The sequence below is a fragment of the Dermacentor andersoni genome, chromosome 9, assembly GCF_023375885.2.
Source record: "Dermacentor andersoni chromosome 9, qqDerAnde1_hic_scaffold, whole genome shotgun sequence".
In the NCBI taxonomy this organism is placed as follows: Eukaryota; Metazoa; Arthropoda; class Arachnida; order Ixodida; family Ixodidae; genus Dermacentor; species Dermacentor andersoni.
The window spans coordinates 18,678,622-18,696,993 of NC_092822.1; the positions used below are offsets into that span (position 1 = coordinate 18,678,622).

General features: G+C 48.4%; 1 protein-coding gene across 1 annotated transcript in view; it reads right to left on the reverse strand.

Annotated features, from left to right (window-relative positions):
• Positions 1-782: 782 nt before the first annotated feature.
• The window catches only part of LOC126527164 (uncharacterized), a 28,803-nt gene continuing 11,213 nt past the window's right edge, over positions 783-18,372 (reverse strand). The window contains exons 4-8 of the mRNA XM_050174916.3: positions 13,764-13,937; positions 12,214-12,551; positions 9,021-9,212; positions 7,313-7,529; positions 783-2,444 (exon numbers count right to left, since the gene is read on the reverse strand). Coding sequence (XP_050030873.2) covers positions 1,944-2,444; positions 7,313-7,529; positions 9,021-9,212; positions 12,214-12,551; positions 13,764-13,937 — 1,422 coding nt within the window. The 3' untranslated portion in view covers positions 783-1,943. The remainder of the gene's footprint in view (positions 2,445-7,312; positions 7,530-9,020; positions 9,213-12,213; positions 12,552-13,763; positions 13,938-18,372) is intronic.

The window sequence follows — 18,372 nt, forward strand, 5'->3', positions numbered from 1 at the left end:
CTACCTGGGCTTTAAGACAGCGCGAAAGACGGAACACCAGGCAGCGCCATGTCTGTGTTCTTCTTTTACTTGTGTTCCATCTTCCGCGCAGTTTTTTAAATTGCAATTACCTTCGCTCACTTTCCTGCCGCCGTGGGGATGACAAACTCCTTTCAATGCCGACGTCCGTCGGGAACTGCGTATCGGAGAGCGGAGGCAGAGGAGGAGATAAGATGCGGTTTTGTGGGTGGAGCTTGTACTGAATTCCTGTGTTGCCATGATATTTTTTTTTTTCCTTTCTTAGGGGCTCCACAGTTTCGTGTGGGATTCTCTCATTCGTCTTACCGTGGTGGGTGCGTCACAGCTGCGTCGACTCAGGTGTCCTACGTACCTATTTATTCCAATGACGACGACGACGACGACGACGACGACGACGACGACGACGACGACGATTTCTTTACAGGGGCGCTAAACCCTTAGTACAGGACGTTTCGTTGGCACATCTCCAGCCACCAGTATGCCTTTTTGAGTTGATTACTCACTTTCTCAGCGCTAAAACCTCGCAGCGAGATTCCAGTTCACTTCTGTTCGTATACAAGTAAATTTCGCCTTAGTTTTGCAAAGGTTCGTTGTCTTACGGTCGTTTCACAAACAACTGAGCCCCAATCTTTCCATGAAATCGGAGCCCCTACCTAAGCAGAGGGGAACGGTGAAATTGGTTCGCTCTTCATTCGCAGATCACCGAATTTGATTACGTTTGTTCAGTTTAAAAATGTACCGACTGCAAGGAACAGAGCCTCGATTTGAGCCCGCACCTTTTTAGTAATACTGTTAAAGTGTCAGAAGAAAAAAAATCAAGCTTCAGCGACTTCCGCGGTTGTGATCTCAATTATTGAAACAGCAGTGACTCCTTCGACATCACGCCCCAACATTGTGCAGAACTCGTCCAATGCTATATTTGTCCATGGCTGTTTACTGGCCTTGAAATTGCGGGTTTTGTTGCCGCGAGACCTGTCCATTAGTGCGTATGCGTGTTCAACAGTAGTAGAGATGATTTTATGAAGAAAACGCTCACTTCGTTGTGCTACCTTTTACTTATTTTCTCTGGCAAGTATGTGAAAGTGCTGACATGGGATAAAGCGTCCGTTTTGCACTATTATTTTTCATCGTCCTAAATGTTTGGTCCTGTAATGACTGGAGGCTCCGCGAGGTCACAAATGACGCAAGAAATTAAATTATGTTAGCGCCACCTTCTCGGAGCACCCGAAATCGCCCTCGATGACGTCATAGGTTTTCAGAGCATCTGCTCAAGGCTGTTTGTTCGTTTATCGGTAAACAAGGATTATATTTCCTCCTAAAGCAGCCTGGCACTCGCACTCACAACGTTCGACAGCTTCTGTGAAAAAAAAGGGAGAAAGGCTCAAAGAATGGAAAAGAGTGAAATTCGTGACGTCACCGGGACTGCTGATGAAAATAGAAGTCGTGCCTTCAGTTCCTACCCCGTAGTAATCATCCATCAGCCACCAATTAAATAATATCAGAGGGTTCAAGAATACCTTACAAGAAGGGTAAACTAAATAAATAATTGAATGCCAAAAAACAGACCTTAAACAGTTGCAGTTATCTCGGTTAGTGTCCCCTCAGGATCCTGTTGTGGTAGGGACAATGTTGTTACTATTCCGGCCCATCGATGATGATGATGATGATGATGATGATGATGATGATGATGATGATGATGATGATGATGGCAAGGTGTATTTATTGAGGGATGGCTCGAAGGCCTATGATGGGGAATAGGAAGAGGAGGGGGGAGGCGTGTTCAGAGCCGTCCTAGGAGTGGCGCGTCCTTGATAAAGCGTCCTTGCAAAATAAACATTAGGAATAAGCAGACATAAAAAAACATACTTGAAGCATTTGCAGTATTACAACACACAGGTAAGGGTGAAGTTCTAAATTAGACGTTCTTAGTGTTCCCTCAGAGTCTTGTTGGGGTACGGGCAACGTTGTTGGGGGTTCATGTAAGACCCCGCTGGACATTCGAAGGTGGCCGCGAAATGAGGCAGGTTCCTCGCCGGCACGTTGCACCTGTAGGGCGCCTGGGGGTCTCCCTTGGCACAGAGCCCGACGCAGGCGCCGACGAAGAAGAGCTTGTCCTCGCTCATGGACTCCAAGGCCGGCAACACCAGAGGCCTCGCCAGCTCGGAGTGCAGGTCGACGAACTCTTCCACGACCTCGGCGACGAGCGTAAGGCGAGCCAGGGCGAATTCCTGGCCGCGCAGGTCAGCTCGAGGCTCGAAGTTCGCGAGGCAGCCCAGCCACGAGCGGTCCAGGTGGGACGACTTGGCCAGCGCCGCCGCTAGGTTGATGCCCAGCCCTCCGTCGTTGAGCGCGGGAGGCATGTCGGCGCCGAACAGCGGCGGTAGCAACCAGGTTAGCGGCACGCGACTTCTCCCGTTTCTGCTGACCTTTAGAGAGCACAAAGAAAAATAAAATAAAGAACAATCCAGCCATCACAACGTAGCTTCCAAGATGTTGAAGCAAGTGCTGGAAATTTCTAAGGGCCAGCCCCCAACCATGAAGTTTCCTACCAAATTTACCTGACGAAACTCTGGCGCTGAAAGTCTTCAGCTGCCGTGGGAATGATGACCAGTACTTGGATTTGCCTAATCGCGTTTGTGGCTTCGGACTTTCATGCGGCTTTATTTATTGCACTTTACTTTACCGAGTTTCCAAGCCGCCGGCGAGCTGGCTTAGCGGCTACAGTGTCGCGCTGCTAAGCGCGAGGTCGTGGGCTAGGTACCTGGCCGTTGCGCCAGCATTTCGATCAGGGTGAAATGCAGAAAACCCTCGTGTACCGTGCATTGGGGGCCCACGGTAAAGAACTCCCCGGTAGTCAAGTATATTCCGGAGGCGTGCGTCATAATCAGATGGGGGCTCTGGTAGGTAATACCGCGGAATTAAAAAAAAAATTACCGATGATTACGTTACTTCCTAATGCGAAATTTGAGCGCAGCAAATAAGCTGTTTCACCTTTTCGATAGATTGAGGCAAAGAAATCGAGCAACACATGTATGCGCTATCACAGAATTTTTTTGTTTATTTTTCACACGTATTCCTTTAACAAAGACTCCACTAACAGTTCTTGACAGTCATGAAGGAAGCTTTGTGGTCGGAGAAATAGACTGATATATGTTCGACTTGGTACACCAATGCTTGATTCTCAAAGACGAGATCTATACAAGTGCCTCGCGAGGTTGTCACAGCCGTGGGACGCGTTACGAGCGAGAGGAACGGGATGTTCTCCCGCATAAGTGTTAGGAAATTGCTGTTTGTCTTTATGTCAACATTAAAGTCCCCCACTACTAACATCGGTGTGGATCGATGGACGGTTAATGCGAGTTGCAGGAAGTGCACGACGTCCCACCGATCTGGCTCTCTGATTGCCACCGCACAGGGGTTGCATTGGAGGAGGAGCGAAGAAAGGAATTAAGTTCGAGCCGGCGCTTTGACAACCGGAGACTCGCAGGAAGAGGGGGGAGGGGGGCGGCGTGTACACCCAGCGGCAAACGATGGGGGCAGAAGCGCGCGCAGCAAGCGGACAACACGATAAAGGGAGGAGGGAAGAGATAGCAGCGACTGACTGATGCCGCTGACGCCGATAGTGAGTCAACCCCAGCTGCGGAGTTGGTTTCAGGGACAACGCCGCCGATGCCGACACAAACAATATGATACCCTCGCTTCCGCAGCGCTAAGAACCAGGTCTAGCCGTGGGAAGGTGGTCACGTATTCGTCGACGTGCCGGGGCCTACGTGAAATAACCGGCGCGTCGGCAACTGAAGAGCACCCTATCCGCCACACAAGAACAGGGGGGGGGGGACCCTTTCCTCCTCTTTCTGCATGGCGGCGACGGTGTTCTATGCAGTCACGTTATCTTGACTCTCTAGCGGCGTCAGCGGCATCCAGCGGTATCAGTCGGTCGCTGCTAGCGCTGGGGGGATGAAAGGGGGGCGGAGCTGGTTACGAGGCCGACGACAACGCCGACGACGACGCGAAACCCAGGAACGGACGCCAAAGAGCTGCGCTCTAAAAAAGATGTTTTAGACTGGACGCAGCATGAAATCAGCGAGAACAAAACCTGGCATAGGACAAGGCAAGATGTACGCACTGAAAGATAAGCAGGGTAGTATCATCAGCAATTTCAAAGATATAGTAACAGAAGGTGATACTGATCTGTACAATACTCAGAGCAGCCACGATACCTCCATTCGAAGTAGTAGTGAACAGGTCACAGAGGCTCCTTCTATAACTAGCGATGAAGTTAGAAGGGACTTGCAAGACATGAAATGGGGAAAAGTGGAAGGACAAGATGGAATAACAGTCGATTTAATCAAAGATACAGGCAACATCAAGCTTGAAAAGCTTGCTGCCCTTTATACGAAATGTCTCACGACTTCATGGATCCCAGAGAACTGGAAGAATGCCAACATTATACTAACCCACAAAAAGGGAAACATTAAAGAATTGAAAAATTATAGGCCCGTTAGCTTACTTCTAGTATTGTATGAAATATTCACCAAGATATTTTCCAATAGAATAAGAGCAACACTTGACTTCAGACATCCAAGAGAACAGGTTGGCTTTAGGAAGGGATGCTGTACAATGGATCACATGCATGGTAATCAATCAGGCAATCGAGAAATCTCCAGAGTACAATCAGCCTCTCTATATGGCTTTCATAGGTTACGAAAAGGCATTTGATTCAACAGAGATACCAGCAGTCACATAGGCAATGCGTGGTCAAGGAGTAGAGGAGGCTTACGTAAATATCATGGAAAATATCTACAGAGATTCCACAGCTACCTTTATTCTCCACAAGAAAAGTAAAAAGATATCTATAAAGAAAGGGGTCAGACAAAGAGCCGCAATCTCTCCAGTGCTTTTCACTGCATGTTTGGAAGAAGTATTCAAGCTATTAAACTGGGAAGGCTGAGCAGTAAGGATCCGCAGCGAATATTTCAACAACCTTCGGTTTGCAGATGACATTGTCCTGTTCAGCAACACTGGCGACTAATTACAACAAATGATTGAGGACTTTAACATAGAGAGTGTAAGCGTGGGGTTTGACGATTAATTATGCAGAATACAAAGATAATTATCAATTGCCGGGTAAGAGAACAAGAGTTCAAGATTGCCAATCAACCTCTAGAGTCTGTGAAGGAATACGTTTACCTAATTTGATTACTCACAGCGGACCCTGACCATGACAAGGAAGTTTACAGAAGATAAAAAGGGGTTGGAGTACATGCGGCCGACATTGTGAGATCCCGACTGGAAACTTTACATTATCATTAAAAAGAAAGGTGCATACTCAGTGCGTTCTACCGCTACTAACATATGGGGCAGAAACTTGGCGATTGTCAAATGAGCTCGAGAACAAGTTAAGGACCGCGCAAAGTGCGATGGAAGGAAGAGTGATAGGCGTAACGATAAGAGACAGCAATAGGGCAGCGTGGATCAGAGCGCAAGCAGGGATAGCCGATATTCTAATTGACATCAAGATAAATAAATGGTGCTGGGCAGGTCATGTAATGCGTTGGGTAGATAACCGGTGGACCATTGGGGTTACATAATGGGCACCAAAAGAAGGGAACTGCCATCGAGGACGGCAGGAGACTAGATGAGGTGACGAAATTAAGAAATTTGCAGGCGCAAGTTGGAATCGGTTGGCACAGGGCACGGTGATTGGAGATCCCAGGGAGAGACCTTCGTCTTGCGGTGGACATAAAATAGGCTGATGATTATGAAGATGTTTTAAAAAATTCAAGAAGTTATATGTCCCTAGGCGCATTAGGCACTAAGTTTCTTTGCACAAGCATAATCACTGCAAATCGTTGCATCTATCGTGCAACTTTTTGTTGAAAACTATCGATTTCCCAAGCGACAAAGTCGTTTGAAGCCAGAGCGACAAATTTTAAGCACCTTCGTGTTCTACTCTACGTTCCATGCTGGCTGAACCACCTTACTTTCAGCTACCGCCGACGCTATAGCGGCAGAGTTCCCACTAATAACTTTTGCGCATGATTTCAACCATAGCCTTCTTTATTTTTACACTGCCTTTTAAGTTGCTCCCCAGTGCATGAGAATGGAGCGGGGGGGGGGGGGGGGCACTGCGGCGGCACTCAAGGAGGATATAAAAAAACAATTTTCTTTAACCTCCTTGGCGGCACTGCACTACCGACACTGGAAATGTCTCTTGTTGCTAGAGCGTGGACAATTTCATCGTGCACAGCTACCGCTTCTTTGTTGTCACACGATATTCGAAGAAAGAAAGTTGGCGTGACCTTAACCATGATCTATGACTAACTACTGGGAAAGTGTCACCCTCTATGTGGCTCCGGGTTCTGGCATCACTAGACAGTCATTGAGAAAACGCGGGAAGCTACATCCCAGTCATCCCAACCAGGAAGTTCATAGCTGAGAATACCGCAAGGGAATCTGGCGCTAGTGTCTGTGTGTGTGGCTAGCATGGCGGCCTTGCCGGTGAGCATAAAACAAAAAGTTAGTATAACACCATAGAAAACGTAGTAAACACAAATAGATAAGGACAGGCGATACAGTATTTGGGCTGTGTCCAGTTCTGTTTGCATTTCTGTCGTGTCTGTTTGTAGACATAGTATGAATTTTAAAAAAAAGCTCCCCTAGCTGTCCAGCTCAGAAAGGATGCACGTGACAGACACATAGCTGTCTTTCTCTCGTAACTGCTGCTTGGCCTGCGCGCCGCTTATGCGCTGTATACAAGTTGTCTGTAAAGTCATGGTGCGCTTTTGATCGGTCACAGAAAAGCAACAAAACAAGACAGAAATGTGAAACCTTCGCCAAATAAAAGTGAAACTCTCCAAATTACTGTAGTGTGACGTGCAAGGGTGTGCGCACACAGGCGATGACGCAGCACCACGAACTGCGCAGCAGCGGATCAGCCCACGCCAGTCGAGACGTGGCCGGTACAGAGGAAAGTTCAGTTTGTTCTGTCTTGCTAAATTCGAATCCGTGACTAAAGTGCAACGTGAATATCGTCGCGTGTACAACGAAGCGCCACCACATAGGAATACGTTGATTTCTTGTAACTGGTCAAAAGTGCGCCATGATTTTAGGGACACACTGTGTAACGAATCACCCACTAGACCAACAAGTGCTTGTCAACGGTACTCATGATTTCCAGTGTCAGATCTCCTTCTATTCACCTTAATCAAACTGTACTTCTTTATTCATCTCTTTCGAGACTGGATGGCGTGAGGTGCGCGTTAAATATTTCGGATGCCATGCTTTTACTGACCTGCGCTTTTCCGCTTTGCGGAGGCGGCATAGGGTAGCTAAACACGGTGTCTCCGTGGGCGATGCTGAAGATCTCCTTGCTTCGGATCCGGGACAGTGTGGCCAGGTACGTCTCAAGGAAAGGCTGTTGTTTTAGCGATGACTCGTGCAGCGGGAGTTCACCATAGAAGGCGTCTAACTTGCTCCCCTTGGGAAGGTCCAGGCTGAAGCTGGCATTGCTGCACCGGCCGCATCACCACGCAATAATTCAGAACGTTGTTTAGCTACGGGAAGTCTTATATAAATAAATATATTATACGGACAAATAGTTATGATCGTCATCCAGAGAACCAATCTTCATGAGGGCTGTTGCATCTAAAGGAAAATTCATAAGCGGTGACTGGCTGTTGGGAGAAGACTTTTTTTTTTCGGCCTTCGATCTTTTCTTTACGAGAACCGCCAAACATTCGAAATATTTTGCAAAATGGACGCGACAGCCTGTGCACACAAGTAGACAGACTAATAAATATTGGTTTGAAACCAATGCTCCTCATGCCAGTTTCTTTTCTTTGTCCACGTACGTTGTCGCTCTGTCCTCACGCAGAGTAACAACCTGTCCAAGTTTTCATACTCTGAAAGTACAGCGGGAGATTACCGTACAGGTCCCTGATAGTGGACAAAATGCCAGAGCGAACCAACACATTTGACATCTTCTATATGACGCGTGCGCTGTGCTCATAGGCTAAAGCAGTACTCAGAAATAAGACTGACCAATTGCGATGGCAAGGGTGTGAGCGATGTGCGCTGGTGGGTAAGAAAGTTTCTTAAAAACGAAGCGCTTTCTCAATCCCGATCGCCTTCTTTTTCTTCTTTTTCTACTTCTTACTTTCTTTGCAAAATGCTTGGTACGAGGTCTATTTTCTCGCGGTGATCGGCTTCCCTTCAAATGTCAGAAGATCGGTTTTAAAGAAAGTCGCAGTTTCGCCCGAAAGGCGAAGCATCGATTGCGACAGCAAATTAGTAAACAGCAATACGAAGTAGGAATAGTAGTTTTATCGGCCCTATGAGCTTGTAACCATTCGACTACCAACTAAATTAATAAGCATGGCGTCACGCACGCACAAACATGAACACATCCCCCTCGATCACCATGGAAACTCGCTGTCAAAACGCTGGAGTGAGGAAGCAGCAGCGAGCGACTTGACCTTCGTGCTAGGTCTCGCTTCACCGCGAACTAAGAGGCGAAAACACAGAGCACACGAAGCTATGAGCACTCGGCGCACTTACACTCATTGCAGATCGTATTTAAGATAGGGCCCGCGCGGCCGCGCCATACGCAGAAGCCGCCAGTGTAGAACACCCGCCTTCCCCTTCTCCTGGTGCCTTGCACGCAACGGAAGACGGCGCGCTTCCCGCCCTCTTTCACTCGCACATACAGCATATGGCGCGCGGCGACGATTTTGTTGCCCTTGGACTTTATACGAAACATCACGGCGACGCCGACAGAGATGGCAGAAACGCGCCTGGAGTGTCCATATAATTGCTATCGCAGTGTTAGTTTCGCTTGCGTGCAAATTCTGCAGAAGTATACGGCAGCCTCAGATCTTTTCTCTCCAGCACATTTTCAAGTTACAGTTGTCATCCATTGTCCCGTTATATCTCAGTACTATCGATATACACGAAAGTTACAGGTGCGCAACATCAACTTTTGGTATCGATAATCTACTCACGAGTACGGAAGCTCGAAGCCACGCCGCCTCATGAAGCGAATGAGAGTCTCGGTGACGTCGCGGTACACAAGATCGGCCTCTTCCCATCCCTTGGACGAATCCAGTTGCTCCAGGTAGGGCAGCACGCTAGGGTAAGGCATCAAGTGGTAGATGGCGTCAAAGCATTTGCCATCCACGGTGCCGTGCGAAAGCCTGTCACGAAAGTCAAATAGGCTAATGTAAACAGCGTCCAGCCTTGGATAGGTGTTTGTAGCGAACACGCCCTCAAAGTTTCGAATTGAAACTGTCTTTCGTGGAAGGGGAGTCTTTTTGTACTGCACACTTGCAACATTCACGCTTTTGCAGTCAGTTGTCTCCTGGTTGCAGGCTGTCGTAAATGTAATTCCCCCATATCACCGCATATTCCATAGCAATTCAATGCACAATATTACCCAATTTCCAGAAAGTTTTAAAGAGTCAGTTAGACGCACGCAATTTACGGAATACCGACACACCAGATATGTTGACGGCAGCAGCAGTAAAAATAGTGACATCTTGTGACTTATTGTTCTACAGCTAAGCGTTAGAAACTTTGGATTTAAGCATGAAATGTTTTTAGCTCCCGTTTTCTGCGACGTGCCAGTGGCCTTGAGCCAAAAGCCAGAGCCAGTATCCGCGTACACAAACGAAAACATCCGGGCAAGCTGACAAGAACATTTATGCACCCGTAAGCACGCGTACAACTGTGGTATGAACGTTACGTGCAATCTAACGTATGGCACATGTAATACATCATACTTTATATAAATAAAACCGATAAGCAAATCAAACAGTAAATGGCGCCTGCTTCCCACTGGCTTTGCCAACCACCCCCCTCCCCCCCCCCCCTATAGAAAGAAGAAACGCTCATTACAGCGTACATACAGAAAAAGTATTGTCGGCCTCGAATTCATTAACGACACCCGGAGCGCACACAAGTATAAAGTAGTGTTTGGGTACGGGCTAGTTAGTATTCCATTGCAAACATCACTTACAGCGCGTACACAGACAGGGACCAAAAGAACGACGAAGACAAGCGCTGACTTCCAACTGATATTTATTTTGAGTAACACGCATATATACCGAGACACCAAGAAAAAAGTTATATGGGGGGGGGGGGGGGGTCTTTTGCCTTGGTGTCTCGGTATTATGCGTGTTACTCAACTTAAAAACCAGTTGGAACTCAGCGCTTGTCTTCGTCGTTCTTTTGGTCCCTTTCTATGTACGAGCTGTAAGTGATGTATAGAAGTATAAAGTCTCTACTCAGGCAAACAGAATTTCGGCATCATTCTCGCTGCAGGGAGACTTTGCTTCGAGAGACGGTTAGGTACCGCGTAGACCAGCGGTGAACAAGCTCGGCTTCACCGAGTGTGAACAGCTGTTCTTCAATATGACCCCATACTATAACCCGTAGTTTGCGCACTCTGGGGTACATTGCTCTATTTGACTGCCGACATCGTCCTGAAATGTTGCGGAAGCACCACAAAACCTGCTGTAGCACCACAAATGCTGTAGTAGGCGAGAGTGGCACGCCTATCTCACCACTGTGCTGGCCGCGCGATGGATATTCCAAACATTATTGCAACCAGCTTCCAGAAGGTGCGTATTATAACGCACTCCTTTACAACATGTGTGTTGGTCTCTGTGCACGATGTATGCATTTATTATTCGCTACCATATCCCAGGCATTAAAGCCTGTCTTTTGTCGGTAGAATGCCCCACTGATGTTGCCAATGAAAATCCTTCACTTGAGAGGGCAAATCCGGTTGTCGGCTGTCCATGATTATGCAGTAGCTGTCCCTGTAGGTAAGGTTGTCTCACACAACATTTCACAAAGCCTTGAAACTGGTGTCGCACGTCACTTTGCATTTCTTAGTTGTACTAGCTGGCTTTGTAGACGCGCAGCCGCCGCATACTGCGGTGCTGATGTTACCGCTGTCGGAAGCAAGTTGCCTGTACTCTGCGGCATAAGTGTTCGGGGGTGATGTCCCAGCCAATAAGAGCAGTGGCCTACCTGGGTACTCATCATCATGAAGTAGGTCACATGTACTCTTAGTGCAGAGCAGCCTACCAAATGCAACTATGCACGGCAAGCTCCATCCTACGTGGGCAAACTTGCTCACGTTTTGATGCTCTGTAAATGCTATGCGTAAACTGAAACCTAATTCCTCTGTATACTGCCCCCCCCCCCCTGTTCCCCTCGACAAAGTACTTTGTCTATCGTAGTCACTCTTTACGACTATGGCTTTCTTCAGGGAGAGATATCTTGGCCGATTGGTGCTTGCTAACGAATAAACGTAGTGCGATGACACAACCCCAAAGAAAAAATACACTGTCCCTGGCGCCTATGACGAGTGTCTATGTTGCTCTTACCTTTGTTAGTTGGTGGCGCGCTGCATTAGGTCCCCAATTAGCAAAGGTTTCTTGCCATCCTCACAGGCCTAGCACGGGACGACGCCACGTCCTCCCGTGCTAGGCCGGGAGGCCTTGCGCAGTTACCAGTAATACCGCCTGTCTATTTTTAGCCATAACATGCTGATCTCTCACGAGCAAGCATGTGAATTATCGAGCTACGCCCACGCTATAGAGAGACGGTCGCTGTATGTAATCTTGGTGAGCACACATTCGTTCTATGCGGCAGGAAGACGCTACAAGTTTTGTGCCAATTTACTTCTTCACTGACATGGATACGAGTCGCTCTGCGATTTTTGTCGAGAGTTTGCTGGTCTAGCATATAACCCCTTATTTTGCTTCTTTATGGCATCAAACGTCCGTAATCTTGAAAGCCGAGATAGTTCATGTTTTCGTATTTCCTTTCCAGCTCTCGCGTTTTGTTTTTGCTATTTACTTGTCGTTGGCCAATCATAACTTCAGTTGCCTTTGCTTGTGCCATTAAACACTGCATAACTAACTTTTGCTATTTGCTTCCTGTAAGCGGCAGGTGCTCTGTGCGCTGCTTACCGCTACATTAAGGTGAGTGGCAACTTTCGCTCTCATCAGTCAAGCTCCGCCCCGCAGGCTTGTGCAGAAATTATTTATTCATTGGACGCTGTGGAATACCTTTGTTTAACATTATCGTAAGTTCTCCTTGGCGTCGGATCCAAGCAAACAGCTAGGCTCGACCGACTGCATGAAGAAGAGCTGTGCATAACATGGAAAACAGAAGGAAGCTCACTTTTGATCCGCCAACGGACCAAGCTGTCGCACAACCTCCCACGTGACGTAGCCGGAGAGCTCCGGTGCAGACATCCTGGTTTCCAAGAAGTCCTTGTACGCCAGCATGGCAGGATGTCCGACCGCTGTCTCGCGAATGACATCCGCTTCCGGCGATGCAATCGTCGACAGAAATGAGCCGTTCTGCGGCGAAAGGTCGACGATGGCGTAATACCGGTCCGGGTCCTCTTCGGGCAGCGCCGACGAAAGCGCGAGTACGGTCTCCTCCGCGGTCACGACACGTTGCACGATGTTGTCCACGCTGCGGAAGCCCTTCGCACTCGCGTCCGTCACGTTCTCCTGCGAAGAATAAAAGAGCACTCAACGACACGTTTCACCGCAGCATCGCGGACTAAGTAGCTTTCTGTTCTTTTGCAAGGCTTGGGGAGCGGGCTGGCTGGCAATCCATGAGTAGAGTTTAATGACAAAATTACACCAGGGACACGTTGTCTATGTCCGGTTTGCTGTCCCCTGGGCCATTTCCCTCTACTCTACTCTTCCTTTGGCGCATTTACAGCACCTCCGGAGCAGCGTGTTTCATTTCCTCTTCAAGCAGCGATTTACAAACCATATCTGGTACAAGCACTGCTTGAAAAGCAGTTGTTATGCCAAACCTTTGAAACCTGACCTAGCTAAATGTTACCAAACACGTTCTATAAAGCTAGTCATTCAGCACGTCACAGTGAATGTGTATGAATGTCATAAAGATAATGAATACTGACACGCGAACTGAACTCGCTTATCTTTTACGGGTGAGCGCTTTTACCGTCTAAGAAATGTTATCGCTCAGCGCAGGACGCGCCTACATGTATTGGAAGTTTCTAGAATGTTATCGATGCTTCTATCCGCTGTCTGTAGGCGCAGCAGCTGATTGGGAGGTTGATAGAAATTATTGATAATTGTTTCTTTTAATGTTCAAATGGGAGGCGAGGACTAAAGGCATGAATGCCGCATTTTCGCATACAGTTCGCAAAAACCTATTACGCATTTCTCTATATAGTCGGTGCTATTAAAACTTGCATAAGGCACTGTTGACTTACTCTAATTATGTATTAAGTTACACAATTCATATTCACGAGAAATGTACAAAAACTAATTATTCAGGCATTAACAGGGTTGACTCGTTAGAAAAATACGAAGCAGACATACGGAATGGCCCACATGCATTTCGAGAGCAATTTGTTCGCTGCACCTCACGGAGGTGAACAGATACGTGACGCTTAGGGATGTTGACGTACCTGGTCCCACACATTAGCACGTGCCATTAGCAAAGCTTCCTCTTAAGAATGCATGACTCACAACTTCGCGCATACGGAACCAACGCGTGCTTTCACCACTTGTCCAATTTTCTATCCCCAGATATCGCGATACTCTATTGTAACCGCGCCAACTGATTACGAAGCGCGTAGGGTACAAATTCTTGGTCGCCCATTCGTGCGAGATCATTCCAAAGTTCTCCCTGTACATCTGTCTCGGTTCTGCGGAACGCGGGAATGCATTCAGTTCACGTACGTGAGTAAGCATGACGACGACGTATCTCCGGATAAATGCGGCGTAAGTCTGGTGGTGGATCATGTGATCTCTGTCGTGATGCCACTTTTGCAAGTCCTGGCGTGCGCTTAGGGACACCACGGGACGGCCGTCCGGCAGCGTCCACGTCGGGTGACGTCGGAGGTTGAACAGTGCCTGCATGTCGAGTGATCATGCAGTTTTGCTCGTCAGTTTTTTCACACCTAGTGCCAATGGTAACAGGAATTACGGTAGGAAGAACACGAACATAACCAACACATTACAAAAAGAAATGTAATGTAATTATGGGGTTTTACGTGCCAAAACCACTTTCTGATTATGAGGCACGCCGTAGTGGAGGACTCCGGAAATTTCGACCACCTGGGGTTCTTTAACGTGCACCTAAATCTAAGTACACGGGTGTTTTCGCATTTCGCCCCCATCGAAATGCGGCCGCCGTGGCCGGGATTCGATCCCGCGACCTCGTGCTCAGCAGCCCAGCACCATAGCCACTGAGCAACCACGGCGGGTGAACAAAAAAAAAAAAGAAAAGCGAGTCAGCGAGTTAGCGCAAAGGGAATCAAATTTATAGCACAATATTAGTTGAACTTAACCGAAGCGAAGTACCTAAGGTAAACTCAGAAGAAAATGTATGAAACAGTAGCAGAAAACTTAATAAAATGTAATGCTTAAGCGCAGCCTACAAGAGATGCTTACAGTTTATCTCTGGAAGACACGTAATTAGTTTTCAGGTAACGATGAAAAATTATCTAAATTGTTACTAGTTATATGTGTAGGCAAACTACTATATTCCCAGATCTCCATTGGAAAGAACGAGTATTTACAAGACAGTTATCAAACGACATTGATTTAAAGTTTGGCGATGTTTGAAGGGCTGATGATGTGTAGTGTTTATTCGCGCAAAGGCCAGAAATATGACCCATGTTTCAACGGGTACCGTCTGGTTTCTCTGTTAGCTGTGTACCTAGAACTATCCAGGTTAGGCTGATTCTGAAAAAAAGTTGCTACGTCATTTTTACGCGTTTGAATTTAGTGCGACCACTTAAAGTGGGAAGTGCCGGAAGCTTCGCTCAATAAGTACCGAGGCGCTGGGACGCCGGCAATCTGCAATCTGGCCAGATTCTGCACGGTTGTCATCGCTTGCACCGTAGCTCTTAACTGCAAAATATTGTACACCCTTAAAAATAAATAAAGGTGTAAATCAGCATATAACTCACACTGTTACGCTCAAAGAAAGGTGCGAGTTACAGACTGATATACACCTTTGTTTAAAGTTAAGGATGTAAATGATTTGACAGTGTTCCCATAAATGTAGCGATCTGGGCCGAAAAGCTACCATCAATGCACCGGGCCATGAAGAGAATAGCTTCCCGACGTACCGCCGAAGTTCTTGCGGAGGCAGTTTTTGTTTCAACCGTCCGCCAGCGAGAGGAATCATAAGTTACAGTAGAGAAACGAAGAGAGAGAGAAATTATGAAGATGAAGAAGCACTATGTTTTGCAACCCCCACGTGCTTCACAGCCGCTCGCTCTCGCTCTCACTCAAATCAAATAGTTGCCCAGCGAAGCCGCGCACGCACCGTCAAAGTATATGACAGCCATAAAGAAACAGAGCGGCCATTTTGCCAACATTTTGCAAGTTTTAATTCTTGCTCCTGTGACGCCTTGGGTATAAAGCACATATCCACATCACAGGCGGACACTGCTCTCAATACAAACTGCAGATTTTCTTTTCTCTCTCCTATAAATCCCTAATGAGGTTGGACAGAAGCCTACCTACCGGAAGCTTTATGGTAGCTGGCAGACGAGGCTTCGTATTGAACTTAGTACTTGGACTGTCGCTCGGGTGAGCGAGCGATATAGCTCGCTAAGTGCTTCGGCCCATTGGCCGTTCACGCTACAGCTGCTACAGGCCCATATTCCGTTCTCGTTCGTCGGCGAGATGTGTGTGCACGTATAGCGGGCGTAGCTGCGTTGGGGCGCAGCTACAAGGGCCATCGTATTGAACCGCAGTTACGTCCGTGTGCGCGACACTCGGCTCGCCGACAAAGGCGGATTGTCGCGAGTGCGCAACCGCCGGGAGACGCGATAAATATGGATAACCCAAAGCCTACGACGAGGCTTATCGCTGGCCCGAGTGATAAGTGGGAACTATGCTCAGTAACAGCCTGAGAGTTCCGTTCAGGCTTCGTCCGCAAAACCACACCGCAAATGTGCTCCGCCTCTCCGCACTGCGAGACGTATAGTTCCTAACTGGTGGCGACATTTAGTGATCTTCGTCTCCGCAATGACGCCACGGAAGTTAGCGATCGTAACTGGCTGACTCGAAAATACAAATTATCACTGCGTTGAGCAGTGGCGCACTTCTATTTATTTATTTATAACATACCGCCAGCCTGGATGTCATGCTTTAGGCAGGAGTGGGGTATACATAACATACAGTATATAGGAATACAATGTACATTTGGTCGAGCAAGTACGGCATTAGAAGAACCCACATAAGACATACAACGCGAAGTACTGTTACGTTTCGCCTACAACGCGCGGTAATGCCGGCGCGGATGCAACGGACGCCGGGGCTTTGTTCAAAGCGGCGGACATTTTGGCCCGTCCGACGCCGCCGTGACGCCTACCCGCCAAGCGTGTCCAGGCGTGTTTCAGTGCCACGTGTCTTCGTGTGTGCGTGTGTGTGTGTGTGCCCTCGCTTGTCAAAGCGCGGCAGCCGGGGAGCGGAGTTCCCCGAATGAGGAGCCTGGACGTCTCTCGGCTCAACTGTTCACGCCGTCGTGTGGGTGAAGGTTGGCAATGCGTCACTACACTCGGTTCAGCAGGTCTCTCGGCCCGACAGTTCGCGCCGTCGTGGGCTCCTGCTGCGCCGTCCCGTGACCTTCATCCCGTGACCTTCCCTCCTTCCCTTTTGGACCGCGACGCCGGGAGTATAAGAGCAGCTGCCCCCGGACGCCAGGAAGAGAGGCTCCGATTTGTACTGTTGAGTTACGTGCTCTCCCGTCTCTCCACTTCGGTCGACCTGACCGGCCGCTCTTTTGCTATGTTAGAATAAACAAGTTGTTCTGTTACCAGTCTTCTCATGCTTTGCCGGGACCTTCGGATGCTTCCAGTGCCCCAGGCCGCCAGGCCAACGCTACCCTTGGGGCTTGCGACCCATTGGCAATAACGGGCGTCAGCACCGAGACCCCAACAACTCGGGCCAGCGGTGCGATTCCAACATCTGGTTGCCAGCGGTGAGATCGCGACAACGGAGGCCAGCAGCGAAGAGATGCGGTTGACTGTATGCTGAGCAGCACAACGACCATCCGGGAGCAGTGCAACGAGCCCTGTGTGATGACTGGTTGCCTGCAGCGGAACGACTGCGCGGAATTCTTGGCTGCGAGGTTTGGTGAGTGCGGGACTTTCTTCTTCTGAGTTTTGCCAGGCTTTTGTTAGTGTTAGAAACAGAGCTGGTAATTGTGGTTGTCGTTGCTACCGGGTTAGTTTGCGGCAAGACAATAGTAGGCAGTAGAGAAAGCAGCATTCAGAGCAGCCATGGATTTGAAGTCGTTGCGCAAACCGAAATTGTTGGAGCTTGCGAGAGAGTTGGGTCTGGATGTCTCAGACAAACTCAGAAAACCAGAACTGCTAAGGGCTATTCTTGAGTTAGAAGCTGAGGATGACGAGCTGTCGGAATGCTTTGAGACCATTGAGGAGAGGGAGACGGCAAAAAGACAGGAGCGTGAACTTAAAGAACAGAAAGAGAAAGATGAGCGTGAACGAAAAGAACAGAAAGAGAAAGATGAGCGTGAACGAAAAGAACAGAAAGAGAAAGATGAGCGTGAACGAATAGAACAGAAAGAAAAAGAAGAGCGTGAACACGCTTTGGAAATGAAGCGTCTCGAGTTAGAGATGGAACGCGCTCGTAATGGAAGTCAGGCACACGGTGCAGGAGAACGAGTATTGTTCAAAATGACTGACCTGATGCGGCCGTTTAAGCTTGGAGAGGACATTGGTTTGTTCCTGGTTAACTTTGAGCGAACGTGCGAGAAGCAGGGGTTCTCTCGGGAAACGTGGCCACAGCGCTTGCTCACTTTGCTACCCGGCGAGGCGGCCGACGTAGTCGCTCGCTTGGAGAGAGAGGAGGCAGAGGATTTCGACAAAGTGAAATCGAGTCTGCTAAAAAAGTACCGGCTGTCAGCGGAGGCGTTCCGTCGGAAGTTTCGGGAAAATGAGAAAGGCAAAAGTGAGTCATATACAGAGTTTGCCTACAGGCTTATGTCAAACATGCAGGAGTGGCTCAAAGAAGAGAAAGCGTTTGGTGACCACGAGAAAGTTCTGCAGTGTTTCGGGCTAGAACAGTTTTATAGTCGGTTACCTGAGAACGTGCGGTACTGGGTCTTGGATAGGCCAGACGTTAGTACGGTGGCTAGAGCCGCTGAGTTAGCCGAGGAGTTTGTGACGCGTCGGGCTCGCGGAGCTAAGGACGGTCAAAAGGGTGAATTTGGCTCCAAGTTTGAGAGGCCAAAGTTCACGCCCATGAGAGCAAAGGGGGACACACGTAGTGCGGATGCGAGTGAAAGCAGTCCGACCGAACGTAAGGA